The sequence below is a fragment of the Furipterus horrens genome, unplaced genomic scaffold (assembly GCF_987537825.1).
Source record: "Furipterus horrens unplaced genomic scaffold, mFurHor1.1.pri manual_scaffold_2, whole genome shotgun sequence".
Taxonomy (NCBI): Eukaryota; Metazoa; Chordata; class Mammalia; order Chiroptera; family Furipteridae; genus Furipterus; species Furipterus horrens.
The window spans coordinates 165,620,157-165,643,910 of NW_028327172.1; the positions used below are offsets into that span (position 1 = coordinate 165,620,157).

Here is a 23,754-nt window from a genome sequence, read left to right on the forward strand (position 1 = left end):
AACCCACACTTGTAAAATACTACACAACAAGATACAGATATATTAGTATGTGATGTGTTAGTATATTTTAAATGAATAAATAATGTTCTTGCTGAAAAGTCTAGGAATTATGTCAGATTTATACTAGTTCAATATTCCAGTGTTCCAAAAACTGAGATCTCTTTCTAAAGAACAGAAAAGCATAGGCATGAGCTAAACGGCTCCTGAGTTAAAGGGTATATTATTGGTTTATGTTCAAGAAAATCAAGGGCTCATGCACATTTTTTAATAACTTGCATTTCAAGTTTTAAGTATTATTGACTCTTAATATGTGAAATTACATTGCCCGTTCTATCCAGTTGAGAAAAATTTCTGAAAAGGACTCACCCACTTTTAATAAATTAAGGTCCATTTTAGCCTTTGATAATTTTGGCTACATTTGGTGGTATATTCTATCAATGAGATGCTAATGGGAATGAGAATGAGAAAAAAAATGAGAAAGAAAATGTGGGCACTACAAAGGGGAAACACAATACATAAAAATACAGAATAAAAATTAAAGTGAGAATTAAGCATCATTAAACTTTCTCAAACATGAACTTATTTAAACTTGGAGAGGGAAAATAGAATACATAATCTGTTTTAAAATTATGCCCATTCAAACCTGGAAAGCATTTCCTTTTAAAAATACATTCAAATGGGGAAAGTAAAAAGAATTGTAGAAATAATGACTACATCTGAATTACAGAACAAGTCTTCATAACTGATGTTATTTTAAGCTGGGATAGGGATTTTACCTAGAAATTTTTTTACTCATTTTAAATTAAATATTTAAACACTATGGTAATGGAAATTTGCAGAAAACTGGAACTAAGCGGATGTTAATAACATCTGTTAGCACAACTGATCCACAATACCTAATGACTTCAAATGTGTGTTTCTGCCCATTTTGTTTCTTTTCTTTATTCTGGAATTGCTCCTTTATGATATAACCTCCTAGTCATCCAAATATGCTCTGGGAATTATGGAATTTTATTGTTTCTCATGAAAGCCAAATAGAGTATGAAGAATTTAGCTAACAAGTATGTGCTTATTTTTCTTTTCACATTAAAAACAGCCAGGTATACGAACTCTGCTAAGGCTCCCTTTAGTGGTCTATTCTTGTTATTCTTTTATCTTTTCTGACCATCTCAATGTGGCTAGACTAACATATTAAAATTTATACATATACTTGTGTATATATTTAACTGCTTTTAAGAGTTTTGGGAAAACTATCAAGTTAGATTTTGAGATTAAATGAGAATCATTTGTTTTGTTTTTGTGCCAATGATGATGAAACAGCTACTTCATGAACTAACACTAATGGATTTATTTCCTGAATTTCCATAGAACTCTGCAACTACTGTCCTTTGATAGGCGAGTCCCTAGAAATGCCACCCTGGGTCAGAACTCTAGTTTAACTAGCTTTGTGTTCTTTCCCCTGAGCATGGTGTCAGTGCAACTTGGAGGGAAAACATGATGACCATTAGCTCTGTGAGCAATGTTAGCTATGAAGGCTACACTAGGGAGCTGTACATGTTAAAATCTATACTTTCTGAATCGTTCTAAAATATATCTTCTTATATTTTTATTCTGAATTACTTCTCTGAGTTATGATATGTACATGTTAAATTAACGGTGTATCTTTTTCCATTTGTTGTTTTTTCCCTTAACATCGAGGCTTTACAACTTCAAGGATATGTGTCCTGATTTTAGGATTTTGTAATTCAATGTAGCTACATCTAAAGATTTGAAAAGTTTTAGTTTATCTAGGTGAAGACACTGTGATTTGAAAGAGAAGGTCACTTCTCTGGAAAGAGAGGCAGGTATCTAGCTCTAAAGGTTTAATGGTGTTTAACACAGTTTTAACAACCTCATAAAGAACATTCTAGTACCACTGATCACATTGAACGATATAGATACATTTTAATGTCTCAATAGGGTCCAATGGAAATCGAAAGCCTATTCTAAAATTGTAGTAAAGAAAGGATAAAAACATCTAAGTAAAAGAAAGCTGTCAGTAGTCCTTCCTGTGACCAATGATCATCTGTTTTCCTACCCACTAACTCAGGTCATTAAAATGCTTTCAAATCTATTTAATAATTTTTTTCCCTTGTAGAAATCACTTAACTCCAGTGAGTCAGTGTACCCTGGATGGGACTTCCTATTTCTTTTTAGCACTTCACTTATGTTATCTTTGTCATCTTTGGAAACGTCCTTGGTTTTGGACTTCCCCACTGCTCTTGGTGGGACAGAACCTTCCTCTGGGGCCACTTCCTATTCACATGCTCACACATGAAAACGTTTAGCTCAGATTTAGCTCTTAGTTCTTGTTCATTGTAAAATAAAGAAAATAATCATTTGATCCCATGGTTTTCAATGTCCAGAATTTTCAGAGAATGGAATTCCCTAAAATTTATGGGATTCCCCGAGTTTTTCTTTCCAAAACAGTGTTTTCTTTTTTTTATTTGTCTCCCTCAATGAAAAAATGATGTGTCACATAACCATACTCAGATGAGAACAGGAACTGAAGACTGAAAGTTACTTTAAAAAATCAAGCTTTACAAAAGTAAGGAAAAATCATCTATAATTATTTTACTTCTGCAGGCTAAATATTTAAATCATACATTTTGCCTTAATTGAACCTGATGAAAAGTTTGGAAGGAACAATTAACTCCTTTGTGTAAAATACACTTATAAAATGCAAACCTCTTAGAAACTTATTAACCTATTTTAGACAGCAGGTATTCAAACCCTTGTCCTGCTACTTACTAGCTGTGTGGCTTTGGGCATGTCACTTAACCTCTCTGTCTCAGGTTCCTCATCTGGAAGGAAAAAATACATTATCTGTCTCATTGAATTTTTGTATAGACTAAATGCAGATTGGCACATAGTAAGCACTCAATAAGTGCTATTATTATTATCATCTATTTCCTTCAGTGCCATCAGTATAAATGGGTCTGTGTTTAGCTGGAATGGGAACATACTTAATTAGAGAATAGGATTACACAGTCATGCATTTCATAGGTAAACTACAAATTAACTCCTTATTAAAAACAATGAAGTAATGCTTGCTTCAAATTTTAATTGACTCCAGATTTTTACAAAGGGTCTTTTTGTCTTTTCTGGGATCTTAATGTTAAGTACAGAAGTAGTGGTTATAAACCTTTTCAATGTGAGAAGAGGAAGAATTTAGAGGTAGTTTCACTGCTCATCTTTTTACTCTGTGGTGGCTAAATCAGAAATCATTTTTCTAGGATACTCTATGTCTAATATAGGTGTTTTTCCTTTGTTTGAAAGGTTCGTTGGGGAGATAAAGGATCTACTGAGGAAGGTGCAAGGCTAGAGAAAGCCAAAAATGCTGTGGTGACGATCCCTGAAGAAACAGAGGCACCCATCCCACCAAGGCCACCTCGACCCAAACCCACACACCGGCTTCCTCAGACAAAGTGGTACACACCAATTAAGGTGATTGTCCAAGTTTTGTGTAATTTAAGTGAAATTTCCCAGAGAAACTGACTATCTGAGGAGGACCGAGGTAGATATTCATTCTGCATTATAGCAACTGAATACTTTCTCAGCAACAAGAACCTCATTTTTGTTATTTACTTACTCATTAGTTTAATTTATGAAATAAATGGGAGTAGAAAATAAGGCTTTACCTCCTTTATTTTAACCCATTGTTTCAGTCAATAGATACTGAGTGTGTTCCCTAGAAATTTACAGATTGTGTTCCCTTTAGGGTCGGCTTGATGCACTCTGGGCTTTGCTGCGGCGACAGTACGACAGAGTTTCCTTGATGCGACCTCAGGAAGGAGATGAGGTTTGTATGTGGGCATGTGTTGGGAAGGAGCTGGCTGCTTGGGTCCATGTAATGAAAGCAGTAAAATAATAATCAGAAAGAACAAGAAAGGAGAGGAACAGAGGTACAAAGGGCAATGAATAAATACACGTCAATAATAACCTTAATCAGAAAGAATTTAAAGGCCTCATAACATTTCAGGAAGGAATTATCATCTCGTGCAAATTCCTATTTCGTAGAGTGCTTAGTAAATTATTGTCTCGTGTTAGAATGCATCTTCAAGCTGTAGTTTAACTCAAGTCTCTTTCCAAGTAATACATAAAAAATTACAATCGATTGTACACATGCTTTAATAAGCACACTCATTGCTTCCACCTTTGACTTGGACAACATCACATTCTGAGGTTTTACCAAGTGGGAGGACAGACTGGGGATTAGGAATTGCCTTTCTCTAGCATTTACTAGCAACAAAGCCTGGAGAACATGCCTTAGAGCTTCCATTCCTTTAGGTATACATGTTATTTCCCTGCCCACAACAGTTAATGTAATCTAATTTCCTGAAAGTGTCTTTAAGAGCATTATAGAAATATATGCGAGTATATACACACATATACATATACGTATAAAAACATATAAATATACACACATGTGTGTATGCATTTTCTCTACCAAGGAAGCCTATTTGAAGCTTTTTTGTTCTTGGAAATTTGTCTAGAATTAGTACAGTTTTATAATTTCTTTAATATATTAGCATCATTTCATATTGTATCAATGTAAGAAAAATTGTTTAAAACCTTTTACTATGTAATAATGTCAGATTGGTTCAGAAACACACTACTGTTAGTGATATTAATAGGATCTCTTCATTATGTGTCAGTAAGTCTGTGAACTTCATTCACTTACGCTGCAGAGGACTTTAGGTTCATTTGGGTCTGATAGGCTATTTTTTTAAGGATAACATAGTAACGTAATTGATGAAATTCATATCTATTTTCCATTGCCAAGCTGTTATAGTTAGTGTTGTGTGATTCCATCTTGCTGCTTAAAATATGAAAACTTGTAAACTTAAAATTTTACTTCTATGAGTTGGGGAAAATTTTAAAAGCATCTGAGTTCAACCATTTAGGAAATCTAATTTGAGAAAGTATTTCTGGAATGTCCCCAGAAGACCACTCACCCTTTGCTAGGACCACAGGTAGGAGAGAACCAAGTGGTTTATGAAGCAGCCTCTTTCATTACCACACCACTATGGTTAATAGAAATGGTCTTAATATCTAATGAAATCTGTGACCTTGTTTAAATGAATCCATGATTTGGAGTCTGCTTCTGAAGCAACATGTAACAACTATACGTACCCTTCAATATGCTAGACTTTCACTTTATGTCTTAAAATTGTTTTTATGACATCTTAGTTTTATTCCATCTTAGTTTTTTCTCCATGTTAAACATCAGTTCATTTGTTCAATCATTTTCACCTTTTTAAGTCTTGGATATTGCTAACACTGAAAATGTATTGGCCAGAAAAAACAGACAGTGTTTCCAGACTCTTGCCAATACTTTATATATTCTTTAACATTTGTAAATAAAACTCATTTTTTAGACTTTCAGTATTCCTACTAATTTTGGTTTAATTCAATAATTTTTGAATTATAAACATGTAAAAGTAATGGCATCAGGTAATACTAAAGGGCATGGGTAGTACAAACTGTAGCCTTTGTCTTTAAGAAACCTGAAATTTGTTTGGGAAACAGGACAAATACAGAAACAATGTTTATTCCAGAATGTGATCTGAGCCATATTATAAGTAGGTATCAAGTACTCTTGAGTGCACATGACAAGAGAGATGAACTCTCCCTGGAGAAATTTGGGAATGCTTCTTCAAAACCTTAGGCCTCATACTTTGAAAGTAGGTAGGATTTCATCAGATGGAGTTGGGTAGAATGAGCAATGAGCACTTCCATTGAGGAAGCATCATGAGCAAGGTCTCCGAGGTAGCCAAGAGTACAGTGATTTGAGGATTACTAGGTAGTCTGAACATTGGGGGTAAAACCAGAATAAGTTGGGAACAGAAGAGACCTTTGAGCTTGGATAAGCTGATATATTTGGTTTTTAAAATGATGCATTACACTCATTCTTTTGTTCATTCAACAAATATTTATCTAGTGCCTACCATCTACCAAGAACTTTGTTAGATATCAAATAACTTTAGCATTCTTAAATTATAGTGCTGGAATATTCCACATGTTGTCCTAACAGTTTAAATTAGTATTTATTTTTCTATGATGGAAGACTAACACTTCCATTATCTTGACCAAGATTTCCTTTGATTTTTAGTAATTGCACACACTTTCATTTAATATAGTTCCAGTGCCTTCTATTCAAACTCTTGAAGCCTAATTGTTTCAAAATTCAGAATGTTTCAGATTTTAGGAATCTGATACAGTCCATATATTATATTTATGTAAAGCAGCACCTCCTAATCATTATTCAGACATTTTGCTATAAAATATTAATTGGTAAAATTGGATAAATATAGACTATAAGTAGTCTCATGTTAGCCAGGTCAGGTTTTTACTTGTAAATGAATTTTGAAGACAGACTTTGCACAAAAGTTTGTTTTCAAATATTTTGTATTTCAAAAGTTTACATAAAAGATAGCAGGCCTTTATTGTGTGTGATTAATTAAACTAGTTTTTCTACTCTATGTATGCTATTTATGATTTTTTGTTAGTTTGTTTTTACTTAAATGCAGGACTTTAAGCTTAGTAAACATCAATTGCTGGTTCAATTAACTAATTTGCTATTCTGTCAAATATATATGATTCTATGTGTTCTTGACACAGTCTAATTCAATCTTTCTTCATAATGCCTATTTTTGATAGCTTTACTGGTTCCAATATTTTGTCACTTGCAACATTTGTCACTTATTTCAAGCCACTGTTAAAACAGTGTGTCCCTCCTTGAGAACTTTTCCCAACACACTGACATGCCACAGTTATCTGACGTTTAGTATGGTAGAGCTGGGAAACACCCAACTGTACAATCTCAGATTACCATTTTATTCACAAGGCTAGTTAATAAATTTTGTTAAATTATTTGCTGAATTTAAGGTATAATGTGTATTTATGTGTTCCCCCATCTAACCAACCAATGATGCAAAATTATTTGATTATGGAAATCAGGTAAGCTTTACATGAGTTATTCTTTTGCTTCTGTTTCTTGCCACTGATCCTTTATAGTTATTATTTTTGGGATGTTGGAGTTTGCTGCAAAGTCTGTAGTTACTTACATATAACTTTTTCCCTTTAAACAACTTGGGAAGTCTTTTCCATCCTGCCTCCTCTGTTTATTTCCCATACAATTTTTCATGTTTCACAAAGATTATTAAGAATATTTATTTCTATCAATTCCACATCATCAACCAGGTCCTTATTACTTGATAGGATTAATGCCAATGTAAACTTCCCATTCCACATAAATATAACCTGTATTTTTTTCAGAGATTAAATTATAGGATTAACAAGAATCATGTCAATACTTTAGCAGAATTAGTGTTCTATATCCTAATAACTTAGGATAACTGAAGAGTTCCAATTTTTGCATATGTTTACATCATGTTTCAGAAAGCCATCGTACCGCTTTGGTTACAACATCTCTAGAATGCTTTCCCTTCCCTTCCTTCCTTCCTTCCTTTCTTCCTTCCTTCTATCTTTTTTCTTTTTTGTTTCTTAAACACATTTATCTCCACTATGCTTTCATTTTCAGGTTTGCTAATTTCTTATACCAGTTAATGCATTTCTTATATACTATGCTAATTTTCTTTTGGGCTTCATTTGAATGACTAAAGACTTCTGGTTGCTCTAGTCTTATCCTAATGAACAGAGTAAGTATCATTACTGACAAGGCTTACCATGTAACTCTATGATAACTTGTGCTGAAAAGAATCTGCACCAATCATAGGACAATTAATTATAGTAAATATTTTGATGGATTTTATTTAAGTCTTCACAATAACTGAAATGCATCAAATATTATTACCCCAAAACAGTAATATTTAATTATTTGTTTAAATAAAATCACAATTTCATGGTCCAGTGGCATAATCTGTACTGACTCCATCTCAAATTTTATTTTTATAAAACAGGAGCATATAATATTTCTTAAATTCCAGTACTTTTTGCTTTAGAGTATTTTTCATTTGAGAAACCTAAAGTAATTTACCTAGTATGAAAATGAGGCTCCAGAGGTAGAGAGAGAATCAGCAAGTAGAGTGCATTGGGCACAGTTAATTTTCATGTATGGGAAAAAATGGAATGATTTGCTTTGATAGTGCTTTATCTGTTCATGAGAAGAAGAAGACCATGTTCACCATTAGTTCCTACCTATTGTGTCAGTTAGTTAAGTCCATAGAAATTAAACTGCCTGGACTCCATGGTTTTCACCAAGTTTGCTTGTATATTTGTCTCATAAGATTACACAGAGTAAAGAAAAATTTTAATTTAGGAGACTAGGATGTTCAAATGGCAGTGTCTTCTTCTCTGTCTCTTTATGATGAATTTTCTTGGTAGACAGGGCATAATCATAGGGATCCACAGCATAAGGAAGGGTAAAGATCTTGTTTTCAACCGTAATCCCCTAAAACAAACCAGTACCGGATTAAACTAAGTTAAACATTGAACTCAGACTACTCATGAAAAATTTCATGTGTATGTGTAATGTGTATGTTCACACCCACACGCAAGATGGTCATTGTCCTTTGAAACTGTTTATCAATTTTATATCACAAATCTATTTTTCCCATTAAAAATTTTCATTAAATATTAGGAAATTTGTTAATAGTATTGTGTCAGCTTAGATTAGATACACTGTGATTTCCCCTAAAAAGGTTTGCCTCTGACCATCAAATAATTCATGGGAACAAACCTTGTTAGCTATTCAAGGTCTATTCTTTTTAAAAGAAAGTTTATCAACATGTAAATTAGTGAATAACTTTTGCAAGTAATTTTGTTATTTTCCTGAACTCATAAAGGCTGGTGTGTTCACTTTTGATAATGCTTATGAAGTATTTGTATAATGGTGTAGGAGGTGTGTGTGTAAATATAAAGCAATTTGTTTGTTACAGGAATTAGATAGCCTTTTGGAAAAATATTCTAGTCAGAATTGAATGCAGTTAGTTTTATACTGTCAAGAAACAAATGAGAATGCTTTAATTTCTGAATTTTTAAAGGAAGTAATAGACACCTTTCCTTAAAAAGTAAAGAAGAACAAACAATGCTGCTTAAGAAGCAGTAAAATAATTGCTTTCAGGCTGTGGCTGATGGTTCCAAAATAACAGAACCTCTTCCTAGTGGGCGGTACGTTTTCTACCTTGGAAAACAATCTTGTCATCTATTTATAAATTGTTTACTGCAGATTCTGCCTCTTGAGAGTGGAGTTTAATAAACAAATCAGCGAACAAAACCCAGAGTCACGCACATTTATTCTGCAAGTCAAATACTCTCCTTTAATGGCTCGGAGGCCGCACCGGGCTCATTTGCAGAATCCACTGCTGAATTGAAGTCCTTGATCAAGTAATTGAAGTTCAGGCATAAAGTATCAAAGCGACGCGAGAAATCTCTCCGTCCCTCGCTCCCGCTACCTTTCCGTGCCGCCAGCGCCTGCCGAGGTGGCGGGGTCCTCGCGCTGCGCACACGGCAGCCACACGCAGGCTTTGATTGTGGCCGCAACTCCTCCGAGTCATGAATGTTTCAGCGCCCGCGTGTGAACGAGGGCCGCGCGGCCAGGTGTAAGCTAGCAGGTTGTCGCCGACATCTGTTTGCAGAGGCGGCGGCGGCCTCCCCAGCCGGCAGCGAGCGGCAGGATTGTCAGCAGAGGTAGTTGAGAGCGGCAGAACCGTTTTGGTCTCACTCTCTGCCCGGAGCCCTGAGACACACAAAGGTAGGAGTAGGGGTGGACACAGCTGCGCTCCCAAACTTGCCTTAGGCACAAATAGAGAGATCTGATGCAGTTTGACTCCGTTGCGGTGGGGAGACAGGGGCACAGAGCCACTTCAGAGACACCTTAACGCTGCAACATCTGCCGCCAAGTTTCCAGGGAGCGATGGGGGACAGCAGGTACCGATCGAAGTCCCCACATAAACAACCTCCATTCAGCCATGGACTCTTTTGAAGGGCCTCCATCAAACAAGCTGGAGTCCGCAGCAGGAGTTTGTTTGGTTTTCAAAGCAGTGTTTTGTTTTTGCAATAACAAGGTAATTTATAAATGATGCATCACCATGCGTTCTCCTTTTTTTTTTTTTTTTAATTCATTTGTAAAGGGAGAGTTAGAGAAGCAGAAAGGCAAAGAAAGGAGAAAGCACAGCACTTGTTTGGGAGTTGTTTCACAAACCCATGAAATCTCCGTGGAGCTTCTTGCCTGTAATCGAGGTTATGTTAACCTTCCGACGACAAGCTCTTGTTCACCAGTCAGCAGACATACATTTATATACCGCACTAGAAGACTCCTAGTAATAGTAACATCCATGAAATATACCCATTCTTTGTTTTTAAACTTATATCACAGGGCTCCTTATGACATGGAGGCGAAATGTAATTAGACTTTTTCAGATGGATATAGTGCTTTAGTAAAATGAGGTTTAGAAAATCGCATTGACTTTCATTTCTTCCTATTATAAAGGCTTCGTGCCTTTAATTGCTTATTAAAAATACAATTTTTAAGTTAAACGTAAGAAGTACATGTTAAAGGCAGCTTTTTTTTTTTTTTCTTTTTTTGAGGGAGTTTTCCCCTCTGTCATCTAGATTCTGCCAGAAAAAACTTTTAATGTGTGTAATTTTCTCTGGGAATATGACAAAACTCGTAATTGTGCACACGTATATGACGTAACAGAAGCGGTTAAAATATTATCCTGACAAGTAAAGCTCCAGGGTATGGTAAGATAAGGACAACTCAATGGTAACATAAACTAGTATTATCATTAAGAAAATGGGGGCTCCACCACCTGAGGATCTATCTGCAGACTACTGTGAGATAAAGGACTGTGTGCTGTCTCTAAAGCAGCTTTTGGAGTGGGAGTGACCCGGGGAGAGAGGCTAGTATGTGGCAAAATTTTCATCAGTTAGTGCTGCAATAAGCAACATAAATGCTTGGTGAATTTCCAATTAAGCTAAATTTATTTTGTTGAGATTACTTATGTTAATTATGCTAACACAATTCTAATTTTTTTGAAAAGATTAATGGTAACTGTTTAAAAAAAAGTCCATTCTGACAGAACTCAATGTTCATCTTCAATTTTTTAAAAATCTATAGAAAAACATCTAAACATAGCGCAGTGCCATTTAAAAGGCAGCAGACTAATCTGATAACCTCAATAACACATGATTTCTGGCTGGTCCTCCTATTTACATTTCTAGTTCTAGATTTATGTTCAGTCCACTGCCAGTCCTGTTTCTGAATTCTCATGCTCAAAATAAACTGGCCTCACTCTCTTCAGTGTGGCCTCTTCAATGATTCTAACCTTCCCAAGGATCACTCTGGACTTTGTCATGCTTACAGATTGCGCAGGGTTCAGTAGTGCCAACCACTTCATCTTCAGACCGAATGTTCATCTTGATAACAGAAATTTTGTGCCACATCGCCTTTAAGTTCACCATCACATTTGCAAAATGTAAACCATTTGTGGGTGTTTCTGAACAGATTGAAACCTTCACTCAAATGATTTGATATTTCAAATGTTTTCAGTGCTTGGAATTATGCTGCTAATGACTGTATTTATTCTTAGTGTTTTGGTTCCATATAAATACAGAATGGGGCAAAAGTAGGTTTATAGTTGTGAGTACACAAGTGTTTATTGTATTCTTATTTGTTAATTGTTGTATTATTTTTCATATGAATGACTATAAATCTACTTTTGGCCCACATTGTATTTTGTGTCAAATAGGCAAACTTTGTAACAGATCTTAGGGAATGTAAGAAAACCATTGCTTTTAGCCCAAGACGGTCTAATTGCACACAAAATGCCCACAGTATTTTCATTCCTTTTCTTTTTTGTACTTAAATATTGGGTTGGCTAAAAAGTTAGTTTGTTTTTTTCCATAAGATTGCTCTAGTAGCACTTAATTGTCTTTAACTTTATTTGAAACAATTTTGTCAAGTTGTATTGTGACAGCTGTCCTATCAGCATGCATTAAAAAAAAATCATAATTAGTGAATTTTTGTGTATCCATTTTAATATTGAAAACAGAAGAAAATACACATTTTTGGCATATTATGCTTTATTATTTCAAGAAAGATAAAAACACCCAAAACAGATTTGTACAGTGTCTAGAAAAGGTGCTATGACTGATCGAATGTGTCGAAAGTGGTTTGCGAAGTTTCATGCTGGACATTTCTCGCTGGACAATGCCTCATGGCAGGGTAGTTCATTTGAAGTTGATAGCAATCAAATTGAGACATTAACTGAGAACAACAATGTTATATCACGTGGGAGATAACATACTTAAAATGTCCAAATCAATAAAGTTACTGGTGAAAATATAAAACAAATCTTTTACTTTATGGAAAAAACTAAAAGGACTTTCTTGCCAGCACACTAGTAGAGAAATATACCAGTTTTTTAAAACGTTAAAGTGATTGCTTACCTTTTATTTCTATAAGATCTGAAATTTCATGTGGTTCCTTAGGCCAATTATGATGTCACATGACTGGGAGAGGGGATCACTAAACTTTTCAGTCCTTTATGTTACCATTAGTGTCTTTCATTCTTATTATTTATGGTCTTTATATTACAGGGCACCCTTAAAATACCTTAGATATCCTGTTTAAATTAGTAGAAGTAGTTATTAACTTTGGCTTATACATATTTGAAAGGTTAATTTGTACTAGAATAACACATCATGAATGTGCCATTTTTATTACAATCCCACTAACTGATATATGTGTATGTGCACCTATATATGTGTGTGTATAATATAATTAATATCAATATATATATTTATATAGCACATATTTCTCTCAGTGTGTATGCCATCAACTAATGTCTGTTTCAGTGGAAAAGAACAAATTTATGAAATAAAGTGCTTTTTTGATACTACTTCTTAGCTTAAATACTGTAAACCCATCTCTTAATTATATACTTGTATTTTTTTGGGGGGGGGGTTGAAATTTATCAGCAACCTTTTGATAAGCAAGAGGCAATATATTATTCTATTGTACTATTCTATATGTACTACATTTGTGTAACTATCCTATTCTCAAATTAATGCACTGATTTTAGAAATAAACTCTTTTTCATTATCAGTGAGCTTTGGCACACTAAAAGAATACTTTAAAAATTTCAAAGGTTAACATTGGTTTTCCAGGGCTAAACACATTATTTTCTTAGGCTCAACATACAGCTTTGATGTAGAGTACCTCTAGGTCATCAATTAAATCATCCAATTTGGAGCAGAAATGCCAGAAAGATTCAATTTTTAACCTTTATTTTTCTGGTTTTGTGTACTTGTTTAGTCTTTATATAATTTTAATTAGAGAGGATTAAATTCATTTTTTAAATGCATCACTTTACAATATTGAATAATATACAAAAGTCTCTATTATGTTAAATATTCAGTTTCAGTTTAGAGTTCAAAGGGCTCAGTCCAAGGTGGGGGGGGTATATTATTTTATAGACAGTTTATTATTTTAATAGAGTACATTATGATGGTGCCTTTCTGTCTACCTGTCTCCCATTTATAAGTTCAGTTTAAGGTAAAACTTCATAACTCAGTTAAGAAACTTGGCTTAGGTAGGAAGATTTATTGCCCCCTTATTCTTAAAAATGAATTTATGTTGACATATTACACAAATATATACTTTTAAGGAGAAATAAATGCTTTTTGGGGCAACACATTTAATATCCTCTTTTATTTCAAATAGGACACTAGGATTTCTGTACAGTAATATATATTTACAATGTCTAAGCAAGTTATCCTTAAAATTGCTTCACATAATCTTATATTTTCCATTAATTCTACTATGAATCAAATTACAACTTCCAACATTTCAGAAATTTGAAATGGATATAACTTTGAGGTATAAAATAAAAATGATTTGCCTTTCAAACTTTGCAAGAAATTATGTTTAGAAATACTAGTGGCCTTGTTTACCATTTTATTTATCTGACTTTGTATTAAAAATGAACTTTTTTATTCATTTCAAAGGGTTATAAGAAATTTCTTTTTATCTCTGTATGCTAATTTTGAGTTAATGAAGTTGTGATTACAAACTTTCCCATTTCAAAATAATTTTATTCTCTGATATACTTCATATCTCTGTCCTTAGAGAGTTCTTTTCAAATGGGAAATGTGGGAAAAAAGATGATTCTAATTTCCTAAGCCTCTTGACAAACAAGTTAGTATACTAATAATAGTATTTAGACAAAGATATTATATATATATATATATATTCATAATCTTGTCCAGTACTAAGCACATATTTTGTTTGAATCAAAATTAGAGAATTCTAACAGTTTTTTAAAATCAAGCACTATTTCTTATAATAAATTTTTCTATGAGAGTCATTTCCTGACACTAATGATTTCTGAACAGAGTTTATTATGAATTCAGTATATTTCATTCATTTAGCATTAAGAACCCTAGTGAAAACTGTACACACACATAGGATTATATGCATTTATACTTACATACATATAACATATCATATATCATATGCCATGTATCATATGCCATAACTGTTAATTACCTAACAGTTAGTAAGAAAATCTTTAAAACATGTTTTTAATAAAGATATAAATAGCATACACACACACACACACACACACACACATATATATGGCATAAAAGTAAAAGTTCTAGAGAAATGAGCATTAACTCTCTGATTATCTTTATCTAATTTTCATTTATCGCCTTTCTCCTACCTCCTAACATTGGTTGATTTCCTAAAATTTAACCTTTGATCTTATGTCTTTCTCACATTCTTCTTTTCTGGAGCTCATAGACTTTCACTGTTTCATTATCATCATTAGGCACGTCATATTTGGGCAACCTACCCTCCCTACTGACTTGCATGTCTCTGAAAGTGTTTATGAATTTTCCTCTTGCATGTTCTATTATTATCTGTGTGTAACTGGATCACCATATTCCCTATGTATAGATTTCAAATTATAACTTTTCTCTGTTATTCTCTCTACCCTTCACCTGATGTCTCTAAGCTAAGGCCCAGCAGATGTCATGGTTCCCATAACTCAGTAGGTGGGGTCAAGACTTTAACTTTCTAATAATGAATATGATGTCCTATGCCAAAAAGTCACAATATTTCCTTGTAGTATGCAGATATTGATTCATTGAAGAGAATTGTATCTAATAATGCTCTCTTAGTATTATTGTAATTGCTTAAAAATGAAAATGAGTTATTGATGAATATATGCATTAGATTCTTAGTGATTCATAAGAAAGACATCATTTTGACATTGTATAATTTAAGTGTTTTTATTATCAAAACTTATAATTTTACCTTCATAATTCTACCTGGAAACTAAGCTACTCAAATTGATAAAGTTGAATTATTTCTTATAAAGATATAGCTGGGGATGCAGCTACATAAAAATGTATTTATATGGAGTAAAGAATTATCATTTTTGGAGGGTGATTAATTTTTAATTGATAATTAAATCTATTAAACATTTTCTGAGTCCTAAAAGCATGACACAATCATTGTCCCATAGGTTGAATTCTGAGTAGAATAATTTTTATGAATTCTCTTTAACAGAATACGTTTATTTTGTTGCTTGCAGTTGCATTCTTCTCATTTTTCTCTAAAGCAGATTTAATATTTGTTTCCTAATAGATCAAAGAAGAGTTTTCAGTGATTGAAATTCTTGGGAGATCTGTATTTATCCCAGTGAAATAATTTATTATAATGTCAGTCTCTCGCATAATCATCTTCTGTGCAGGTATAGATGTGGCTTATGCTAGTCCTGATTGTCTCATTAGTTCAGTTTATAGAAATGCTGGCTCTTCTCAACAAATAGTGAGAAGAAGGCTCAAGATAGAATTCAGTTCCTACTCTCTGGAAGAGGTATGATGGCTTTATCTGTCCTCTGAATACAGATTTATGAACTAGTCCTATGCTCTTAACTAGATTAGTTTCTTTTTCATTAACTGCTTAAAGTAGGGTAGCTGTCTGTGCTATTGGTTGTAAATTTGCTAATGTTACTTCGTTAATCTCAGATACAAAAGGCAGCAGATAGCAGGATCAAAGTTTCAGGACCTTGGGATTTTACAGCCTGAAATGAGTATGGAAGGGTTGAGAGAGTGGGGAGTTGAAGAGATGGGAGGAAAAGGGTATGACTTCTGTCATCAATTTTAATTAATTGCCAAGAGTTTTAAATCTGAGTTATTAATACTTAAGGGAAGCCCTTAATATACTGTTCATGCTTTAGCATCAGATGTTCTTTTATGAGGTAATAAGTTTAGGAGGAGAAGGAGGAAGAGGAGGAAGAGGAGTGTGTGTGTGTGTGTGTGTGTGTGTGTGTGTCTGTATGTGTGTATCTTATACAAATATTTTCATTTACATATTTCAGCTACTTCCCTGGGTTAATATTCAGGCCTTCACCTTCTAACAGTTACTGTAAGGCAGTTAGGAATTATAGATAAGTAACAATAAATCCAAATAAAATCCCTGGGTATAGCAACAGCAGTAAATCTGAGTAATATTACTTTCATGTTTACCAGCATACAAAATACTTCACTGAAGAGGAAATGTCAGATTATAGAGTGAAATAGGAGGAGGGCGAGTCAGAAGCTAGAAAGGAAAAATAAAGGGTAGAACAAAGAAAAAGTGGTGAAGAATGGGGAAGAGAGATTCTTCTGAAAAATAAGTAGGCATAGGAGAATGAGCAAGAAGGATGAACTCACTTGTATATTTCAGGAATTACAAGTAGTTTTCTAGGCTGGAGCAAGAAACTGATAGTTGGGGAGGTAAGTTATGTTAAGAAGGCAGAATTACAGATATTCCTAATGTCCTTGGTGGCATATTGGTAAGATCAGTACATTTGTAGTCATAAAACTTGGGATTTAATATTATCATTGATTATCTTGAAATGTAGCACAAATTTCCTCATCTCTTTGGTCCTCAGTTTTCTCATTTTATATAGAAAAATAAGTACACCGAAAGATACTTTTGAATTTTAGCAATTATGTTCTTTTATTTAATTCTAATCAAACAGCTCTATGAAGATGGAACTTTTTCTGTTATGTCCACTTGGCTGAGCCCAGGACCTTATGCTTTGCCTCTCAGACAGTAGGCTTTAATAATCTTTGATGAGTGAAGGACTTATTGTGGATAGAAAGTTGGGTTCATTGTTTACAAGTCTTAAATTCATGCTTTTTTAGTAATTAGACATTTTATTAAGCTACCAATAATTAATAAATGAATGACAACATTTATGAGTTACAATAAGAATCAAAAATGTCATATATTTTTTACAATATTCTAGACTGTGTTTAAATATTATAACAATACAACATATCCACAATGGATATTTGCTACCATTATCTTTAAAATAAATTCAAAATACTGCATATGGGAGAAAATAAAAAGGAAATAGGTTTAAGAGAGCAGTATATTTAATTTTATGCCAGTTTTGTCTTTATAAGACTTGTCTATTTCTTGCTGCTTATCTTCTTTCAAAAAAAGAGAAGATATTAATGTGTGATACTAGATTATTTCCATTGTTATTTTGATGTGTTGCAACTTGCTGCCTAGTGACACAAGTGCAAAATAATTTAAACACAAAGTTTATTTAATAGTAGTAGAAGCAGTGAAGTGCTAATGTGTTCCTGTCATTAAATGTATAATGTAGAGCTACATGGAACTGTTTTGCCATTGGATCACTCTGAAATTGATTTTCCAACTTGGGCTAACAACAGTAGGCAATGCTAAAAGAAAATCAATAATTTTATAAATCAGCTGAATACACTCCTTTATTAAGTGGCTTTGTGTGTGTGTGTAGAAGACAAGTAACACTTGTGGTAATATCTAATCTTTGAATATTTTTTAACATAAATCACTGAAACCAATGGCTTGATCATAATTTTATTCTTATATTTGAATTATCTTACTCTTGATCATTTAGGTAAAATATTTTATATATTATTTATAAATAGAAACATTCTGAGTTAATATTATTTTAATCACAAATTTTCAGTTCATTAATATTTCAAATGTATATCAGAAGCATTTCATTACAAATAAAATGTGGATGGAAATACCAGCCTGTTATTGGGAAATACAAAGATTAGCAAGACATAGAAACACAGCAACCTTTAACTTTATTTTTAAAAGAGTAAAAAAACAAAAACAAAACAAAATAAAAACAGAAAAAAAAAACCAGGGAAGACCTCAATGTAGCATATACCTTTGATAATTAGTGATGTCATGACAGTGTGAGGATCTGAAACTGTGACAGCCTGCACAGAAAGTCAAAATTTGAGGAATATAATTAACCAAGAAATTTAGAATATATATAAAAAATGGTAAAACTGGTTCTCCACCTTCATTTAGAATGGACAGAGGACACAGGCCTGGTCTGTGATATGAGAGGGGTCGGTTATAGAACAGAAATTTCCCAGCAGGGGGACTCAGAGACTGTGAAAAGGGTCAATAAGTGAAGGTATTGGGGTTTCTTCAGTGAAAGAATTTTAGAATCCATAGTCACCCATATGTTAGTTAATTTTTTCACAGTGAAAAATAGGAAAATTCCCTTGATCTATAGCCTGATGCCCATTTCCAATGCTCTTCTCTGTAACCAAATAACTTGCTAATTAAGGGATGAAAAACAAGTTCATAAAAAAGAAAAAGAAAAAAATTTAGAGCATAGTTTATGGAAGTCAGCACATTATTATTATTAATACCATCATTAATAATGAAAAGTCAACATAATCTGTAAAGCAGCAGCTGTTTGCCAGGAACTCTACTAGTGATCTTACATATGTTACTTTAATTCTCAAAACAACTAATGGCAAAATGCTTTCATCCCCATTTTGTGGATTAGGAAATTAAGAATCAGAAAGGTCAGGTAAGTTGCGAGGGTGTCCTGCAGGGAGGTAGTAAGTGAATGTATGAATTTTGTTTGAGCTTTAAATAGTTTATTGGAAATTTTAGTTAGCCATTTAAATTCTGCTTTAATTTATATTTTGAAATTAATTGGCCAATTGAACAGAAAATGTACCACCATTTAGAATTCATGGTTTTAGTTGTGAATGTTTATAAACAATGAAATTAATGGAAAAGGCCAATATAGAAATGGGATTAATAATGAACTATTTAAATAGCATATGAATCACTAGTGATATTTAAATATAAAATATCCAAAACATAAATGTTAAATATTTTAATCAATCACATTGTTCTAAATATTGGAGTTAGAAAATTATTTATGGATTTATTTTCATGCTACTACAGATATTATGCAGAGACCAAGGGCCAGGAATGATTATAAGAACATGTATTTTCCTTAAAAAGAAAATGAAATATAATTAATGGTAGAAAACAAACAGGTTACTCTTAATATTAACATTTTAAAAATCAATTGTTCTTTCTAATATATAGAATCAAACTAGAAAGAGGAGTTCCATCTGGAGGCTAAGATGATGACAAAATCTCAAATTATATTTTCCAAATGTGCTTCACATCAAAACTCATATTCACTATAGAAAAGTCATAATTTTTAGTTCACGATAATGTTGGCACAGTCATAAAATTTATTGTTTATAATTCCTCTTAAAATCTGGTTTTCAGAATATTTCATCATCATTTTAGACTTCAGCTAAATTTATATTGAATTTACTGTTTATTTCCTCAATCATTCTCTCTTGCTCGAGCTCTCATTTTGATCTATGGAGCAACTGATTCCACTTGTCACATTTATACCCTTGATCTAGCTCCAAATAGAGTGCCCAAAATTATCCTAAAAAACCCCTCACTGAAATGGTTTTTAAAGTGTCTTTTCAGGTACATCAGTGAAATTTCAGGCAAACAGGCTGCCAGCCATTGTGTTTAGAGAGAATTGGATGTTGAATATCCAAAGGGCTCCTCGGTCTATCGGCTGTCAGCATAATGATCTACAGTGTATGTATGTATGTATGTGTTCCTTGCATTCCTTACATTTCACACGGAGGGGCCAGAGTTTCCTTATGATAAAGCTGTCTTTGATTCTGTCATTTTGATAGGGCATTTTGAAAGACTTCATGTCATGACATGCTGCTGTTGCTGCTGCTGCTGCTGATGATTATTTTATTCTATTTTTTAAATATATTTTATTGATTATGCTATTACAGTCCCAATTTTCCCCCCTTTTCTCCCCTCTGTCTGGTACCCCCCTTCCCTCCAGCATTCTCCCTTTTAGTTCATGTCCATGGGTCATGCATTTAAGTTCTTTGGCTTCTCCGTTTCCTATACTGTTCTTAGCATCCCCTTGCCTATTTTGTACCTACCAATTTGTACTTCTTAATCCCTGGACTTTTTATCCCATTTTCCCCCTGCCCTCTCCCAGCTGATAACCTTCCAAATGATCTCCATATCTATGATTCTGTTCCTGCTCTGCTTGTTTGCTTAGACTGTTTTTTAGATTCAGCTGTTGATAACTGTGCACTTGTTGCCATTTTAATGTTCACAGTTTTGAACTTTTTCTTATATAGTTCCCTTTAACCTTTCATATAATAATGGCTTGGTGATGATGAACTCCTGTAGTTTTACCTTGTCTGGGAAGCACTTTATCTGTCCTTCCATTCTAAATGATAGCTTTACTGGATAGAGTAATATTGGTTGTAGGTCCTTGCTTTTCATCACTTTGAATACTTCTTGCCAGTCTCTTCTAGCCTGCAAAGTTTCTTTTGAGAAATCAGCTGATAGTCTTATGGGAAGTCCTTTGTAGGTAACTCTCTGCTTTTCTCTTGCTGCTTTTAAGATTTTCCTTTATCGTTAACCTTTGGCATTTTAATTATGATGTGTCTTCGTATGGTTCTCTTTGGGTCCAACTTTTGTAGGACTCTCAGTGCTTCCCGGACTTGCATGTCTATTTCCTTTACCAAATTAGGGAAGTTTTCTTTCATTATTTTTTCAAATAACTTTTCAATTTCTTGCTCTTCCTCTTTTTCTTTCAGACCCCCTATGATTCTGATGTTGGTATGTTTGGAGACATCCCCGAGGCTCCTTGTGCTATTCTTTTTTTTTTTTTTTTTTTTTAATTATTTTTTCTTCTTGCTGTTCTGATTGAATGTTTTTCTTCCTTATGTTCCAAATCATTGACTTGATTCTTTGCTTCATCCACTCCACTATTGATTCCCTGTAATTTTTTTTTATTTTACTTTGTGTAACCTTTATTTATGACTGAATTATTTTTATGCAGTTGAAGTACCCAATGAGTTCCTTGAGCATCCTAATAACTAGCATTTTGAACTTTCTATCTGATAGATTACTTATCTCCATTTTGTTTAGTTCTTTTTTTTTTTTTTTTTTTTTGAATTTTGTTCTGTTCTTTCATTTGGGCCATATTTCTTTGTCTGTTCATTTTGGCAGCCTTTCTGTGTTTGTTTCTATGTATTAGGTATAGCTGCTTTGACTCCCTATCTTAGTAATGTGGCCTAATGTAGAAAAACCACTGTTAACTGCTTGGGTGGACCTGTGTAGAGCCTTAGGTAATTATCAGGGCAGGGCAGCCCCTGTGAACCAGGTTGATGGAGTTCAAATATGGTGCCACTGCTCTGTAACTCTGTATGGGAGAGGGCTCAGGAAAGAAACAATGGTTGCTGCCTGGCCTCTGGAGTTTTATCCAGGAGGAAGCTATCCCTGGCACTGGCCCTGATGCCAAACACTTCAGTTCCTGCCTGTATGCCAGTGGTGCCCTTTAAGCTGCTGCCCTGGTGCGGGAGCCCAGAGGGAGGGAGTCTGAGTAAGTCCCAAGCCTGTTGCTGGCCCTTTATGAGGAGATGCATAAGAATCCTGCAATTTCTTCTGCCACCTCAACCCACACTGATTTTTGCAGCCAAAAGTTATGGGAACTTACCTTTCTGGCACTGGAACCCTCGTCTGGATGGCCTGGTGTTGGGCTGGGATCCCTCGCTCCTGAGGTATCCCTCCTGATTTTTATACACCACATTGGGTGTGGGACCAGTCTGTTCCATGTCTCTGTGTCTCTGCCCCTTCTTCCTGTCTGGATGGATGTGACTTCGTTAATTCCTTGGTTGACAGACTTCCATACAGCTCAATTTTCTGATGGTTATGAGTGATAGTTCTTTTGTATTTCGTTGTAATTTTTGCCCTGACCAGTTCTGCCATTTTTGATGAAATCTACAAAAACTAAAATATATTAATAATCTGCAAAGGGAGAAGGTAAGCAGGTAGCAACAATGGGGAAAGGAGGGAGAAGAAAAAGGAAATAGTAGCTTTGGTTTGTAAAATTCTGAAACTGTTAACTTGCTACTGCTATTTTCAGCAGCTTAATTCTTTCAAGAGACATGGATTCGTAGCTAATGGAAATGTGGCTTTTTTTCTTCTAAAGCAGTGGGAGTGTCCTGAATCAACAAGGGTAATAACTGAGAGATGAGAATCTGCAGGTTCTTGTGAACTATTTTATCTTATAACAGTGTAAAAGACTGATGGGAATGATACTTGATCTTTTTACAAATATGGTGCAAATAGTAACTATTGGAGTCTTAGCTGGACTAAGGAAAGAGTATAAATGAACTTGTCATAAAGGAATTTTTGGCTGTTTTCTACAGCTGTTTCTAAGACTTATGGCCCAACAAAGAGTCAGGATGACTGACCAGAATATAAACAGGTGTTGAACAAAATAAGAAATGTTGAGCAGGAACTTTTAAGAACGGAAGTTTTCTACTATTATAGACTTAGTTGGAACCATTCATATTCCAAGAGGATAACATTGATATGATAGCAGTTTTAGTCCTTTTCAAATCATAAAATTTTTAATATAGTCATTTTTAAAATATTGGATTACAAGTCATAAATTATAGAATTTGTAAGTTGATATATTTTCAGCAAAACTTTAAGAGAGTGTCACATGTTCACTAACAGAAAGTAATTTTACTCTAATTTGACCAACCTGTTCGGTGGCTTAGGAGATAACTAAAATTTATCTGCTACCTTCTCTGTGCCAGCTATGTTACATTGATTTGCCTGTGTAATCCCCATAAAAAATGGGTTCATTGTTGTGCACATAAGAGGTTAACAAAGGTCAAACAGGTGGTATGTGGTGAAATTTAAACTCAGAATTTAAGGACACTGAAACTTCACTTACATTATACTGGAGTTAATGACTTGTAAAGATATAACCTACCAATGAGTAAATTCTGGGGGCATTGAGGACACTGAGATTTTATGTGTTTCTATATACAATAATTACTATTTCTATATCTTAACTGGGTGTATTGGCCTGCACTTTCTCAGGAAGGCCTCCATAAAGATAAGGATTATGGCAGTATGGTCATCCACCTGGCTTGGTGACAGCTGCTGCAGCTGAATCCAGCCCTTGTCATCATTAATGATCCATATTTGACACTTTCTCCCAGCCATCCTTGTTTAATGTACAATGTATTGCATTAGAATAATTACTGCCTGTCATCCTCTATTTAACAGACGGCTCTTAGTCATCTCAGACATGCAAATGTCATGTGATGATGTACCAAGCCCATGTTAGTTCCTGTGTTCCCATCCTGTTTGTGGATTGCTGCGTCCTCTCTTTCCTTTTTTCTCACAATGTTCAGATACATTTTATACCTAAATTGAAGCAATTTTAGTTTATCACTGATATCAAAAGGATTTTTCTCCTCAGATTTTAGATAATTGCCAGACATTAAGGGATAATATTTTCTGAATATAAAGCATCGCCAATGGATTTAGAGGCTCTATTAGTCCTGCTA

At 34.0% G+C, this 23,754-nt stretch overlaps 1 protein-coding gene across 2 annotated transcripts in view; it reads left to right on the forward strand.

The window, feature by feature from the left end:
• The window catches only part of ANTXR2 (ANTXR cell adhesion molecule 2), a 143,783-nt gene that overhangs the window by 84,783 nt on the left and 35,246 nt on the right, over positions 1-23,754 (forward strand). Inside the window, exons 15-16 of one of the 2 annotated variants that reach the window (XM_090266720.1) lie at positions 3,319-3,486; positions 3,761-3,910. In XM_090266720.1, coding sequence (XP_090122846.1) covers positions 3,319-3,486; positions 3,761-3,910 — 318 coding nt within the window. Of the gene's footprint in view, positions 1-3,318; positions 3,487-3,760; positions 3,911-23,754 lie in introns of those variants that run through there. The other variant, XM_090266719.1, reaches the window with a different exon arrangement.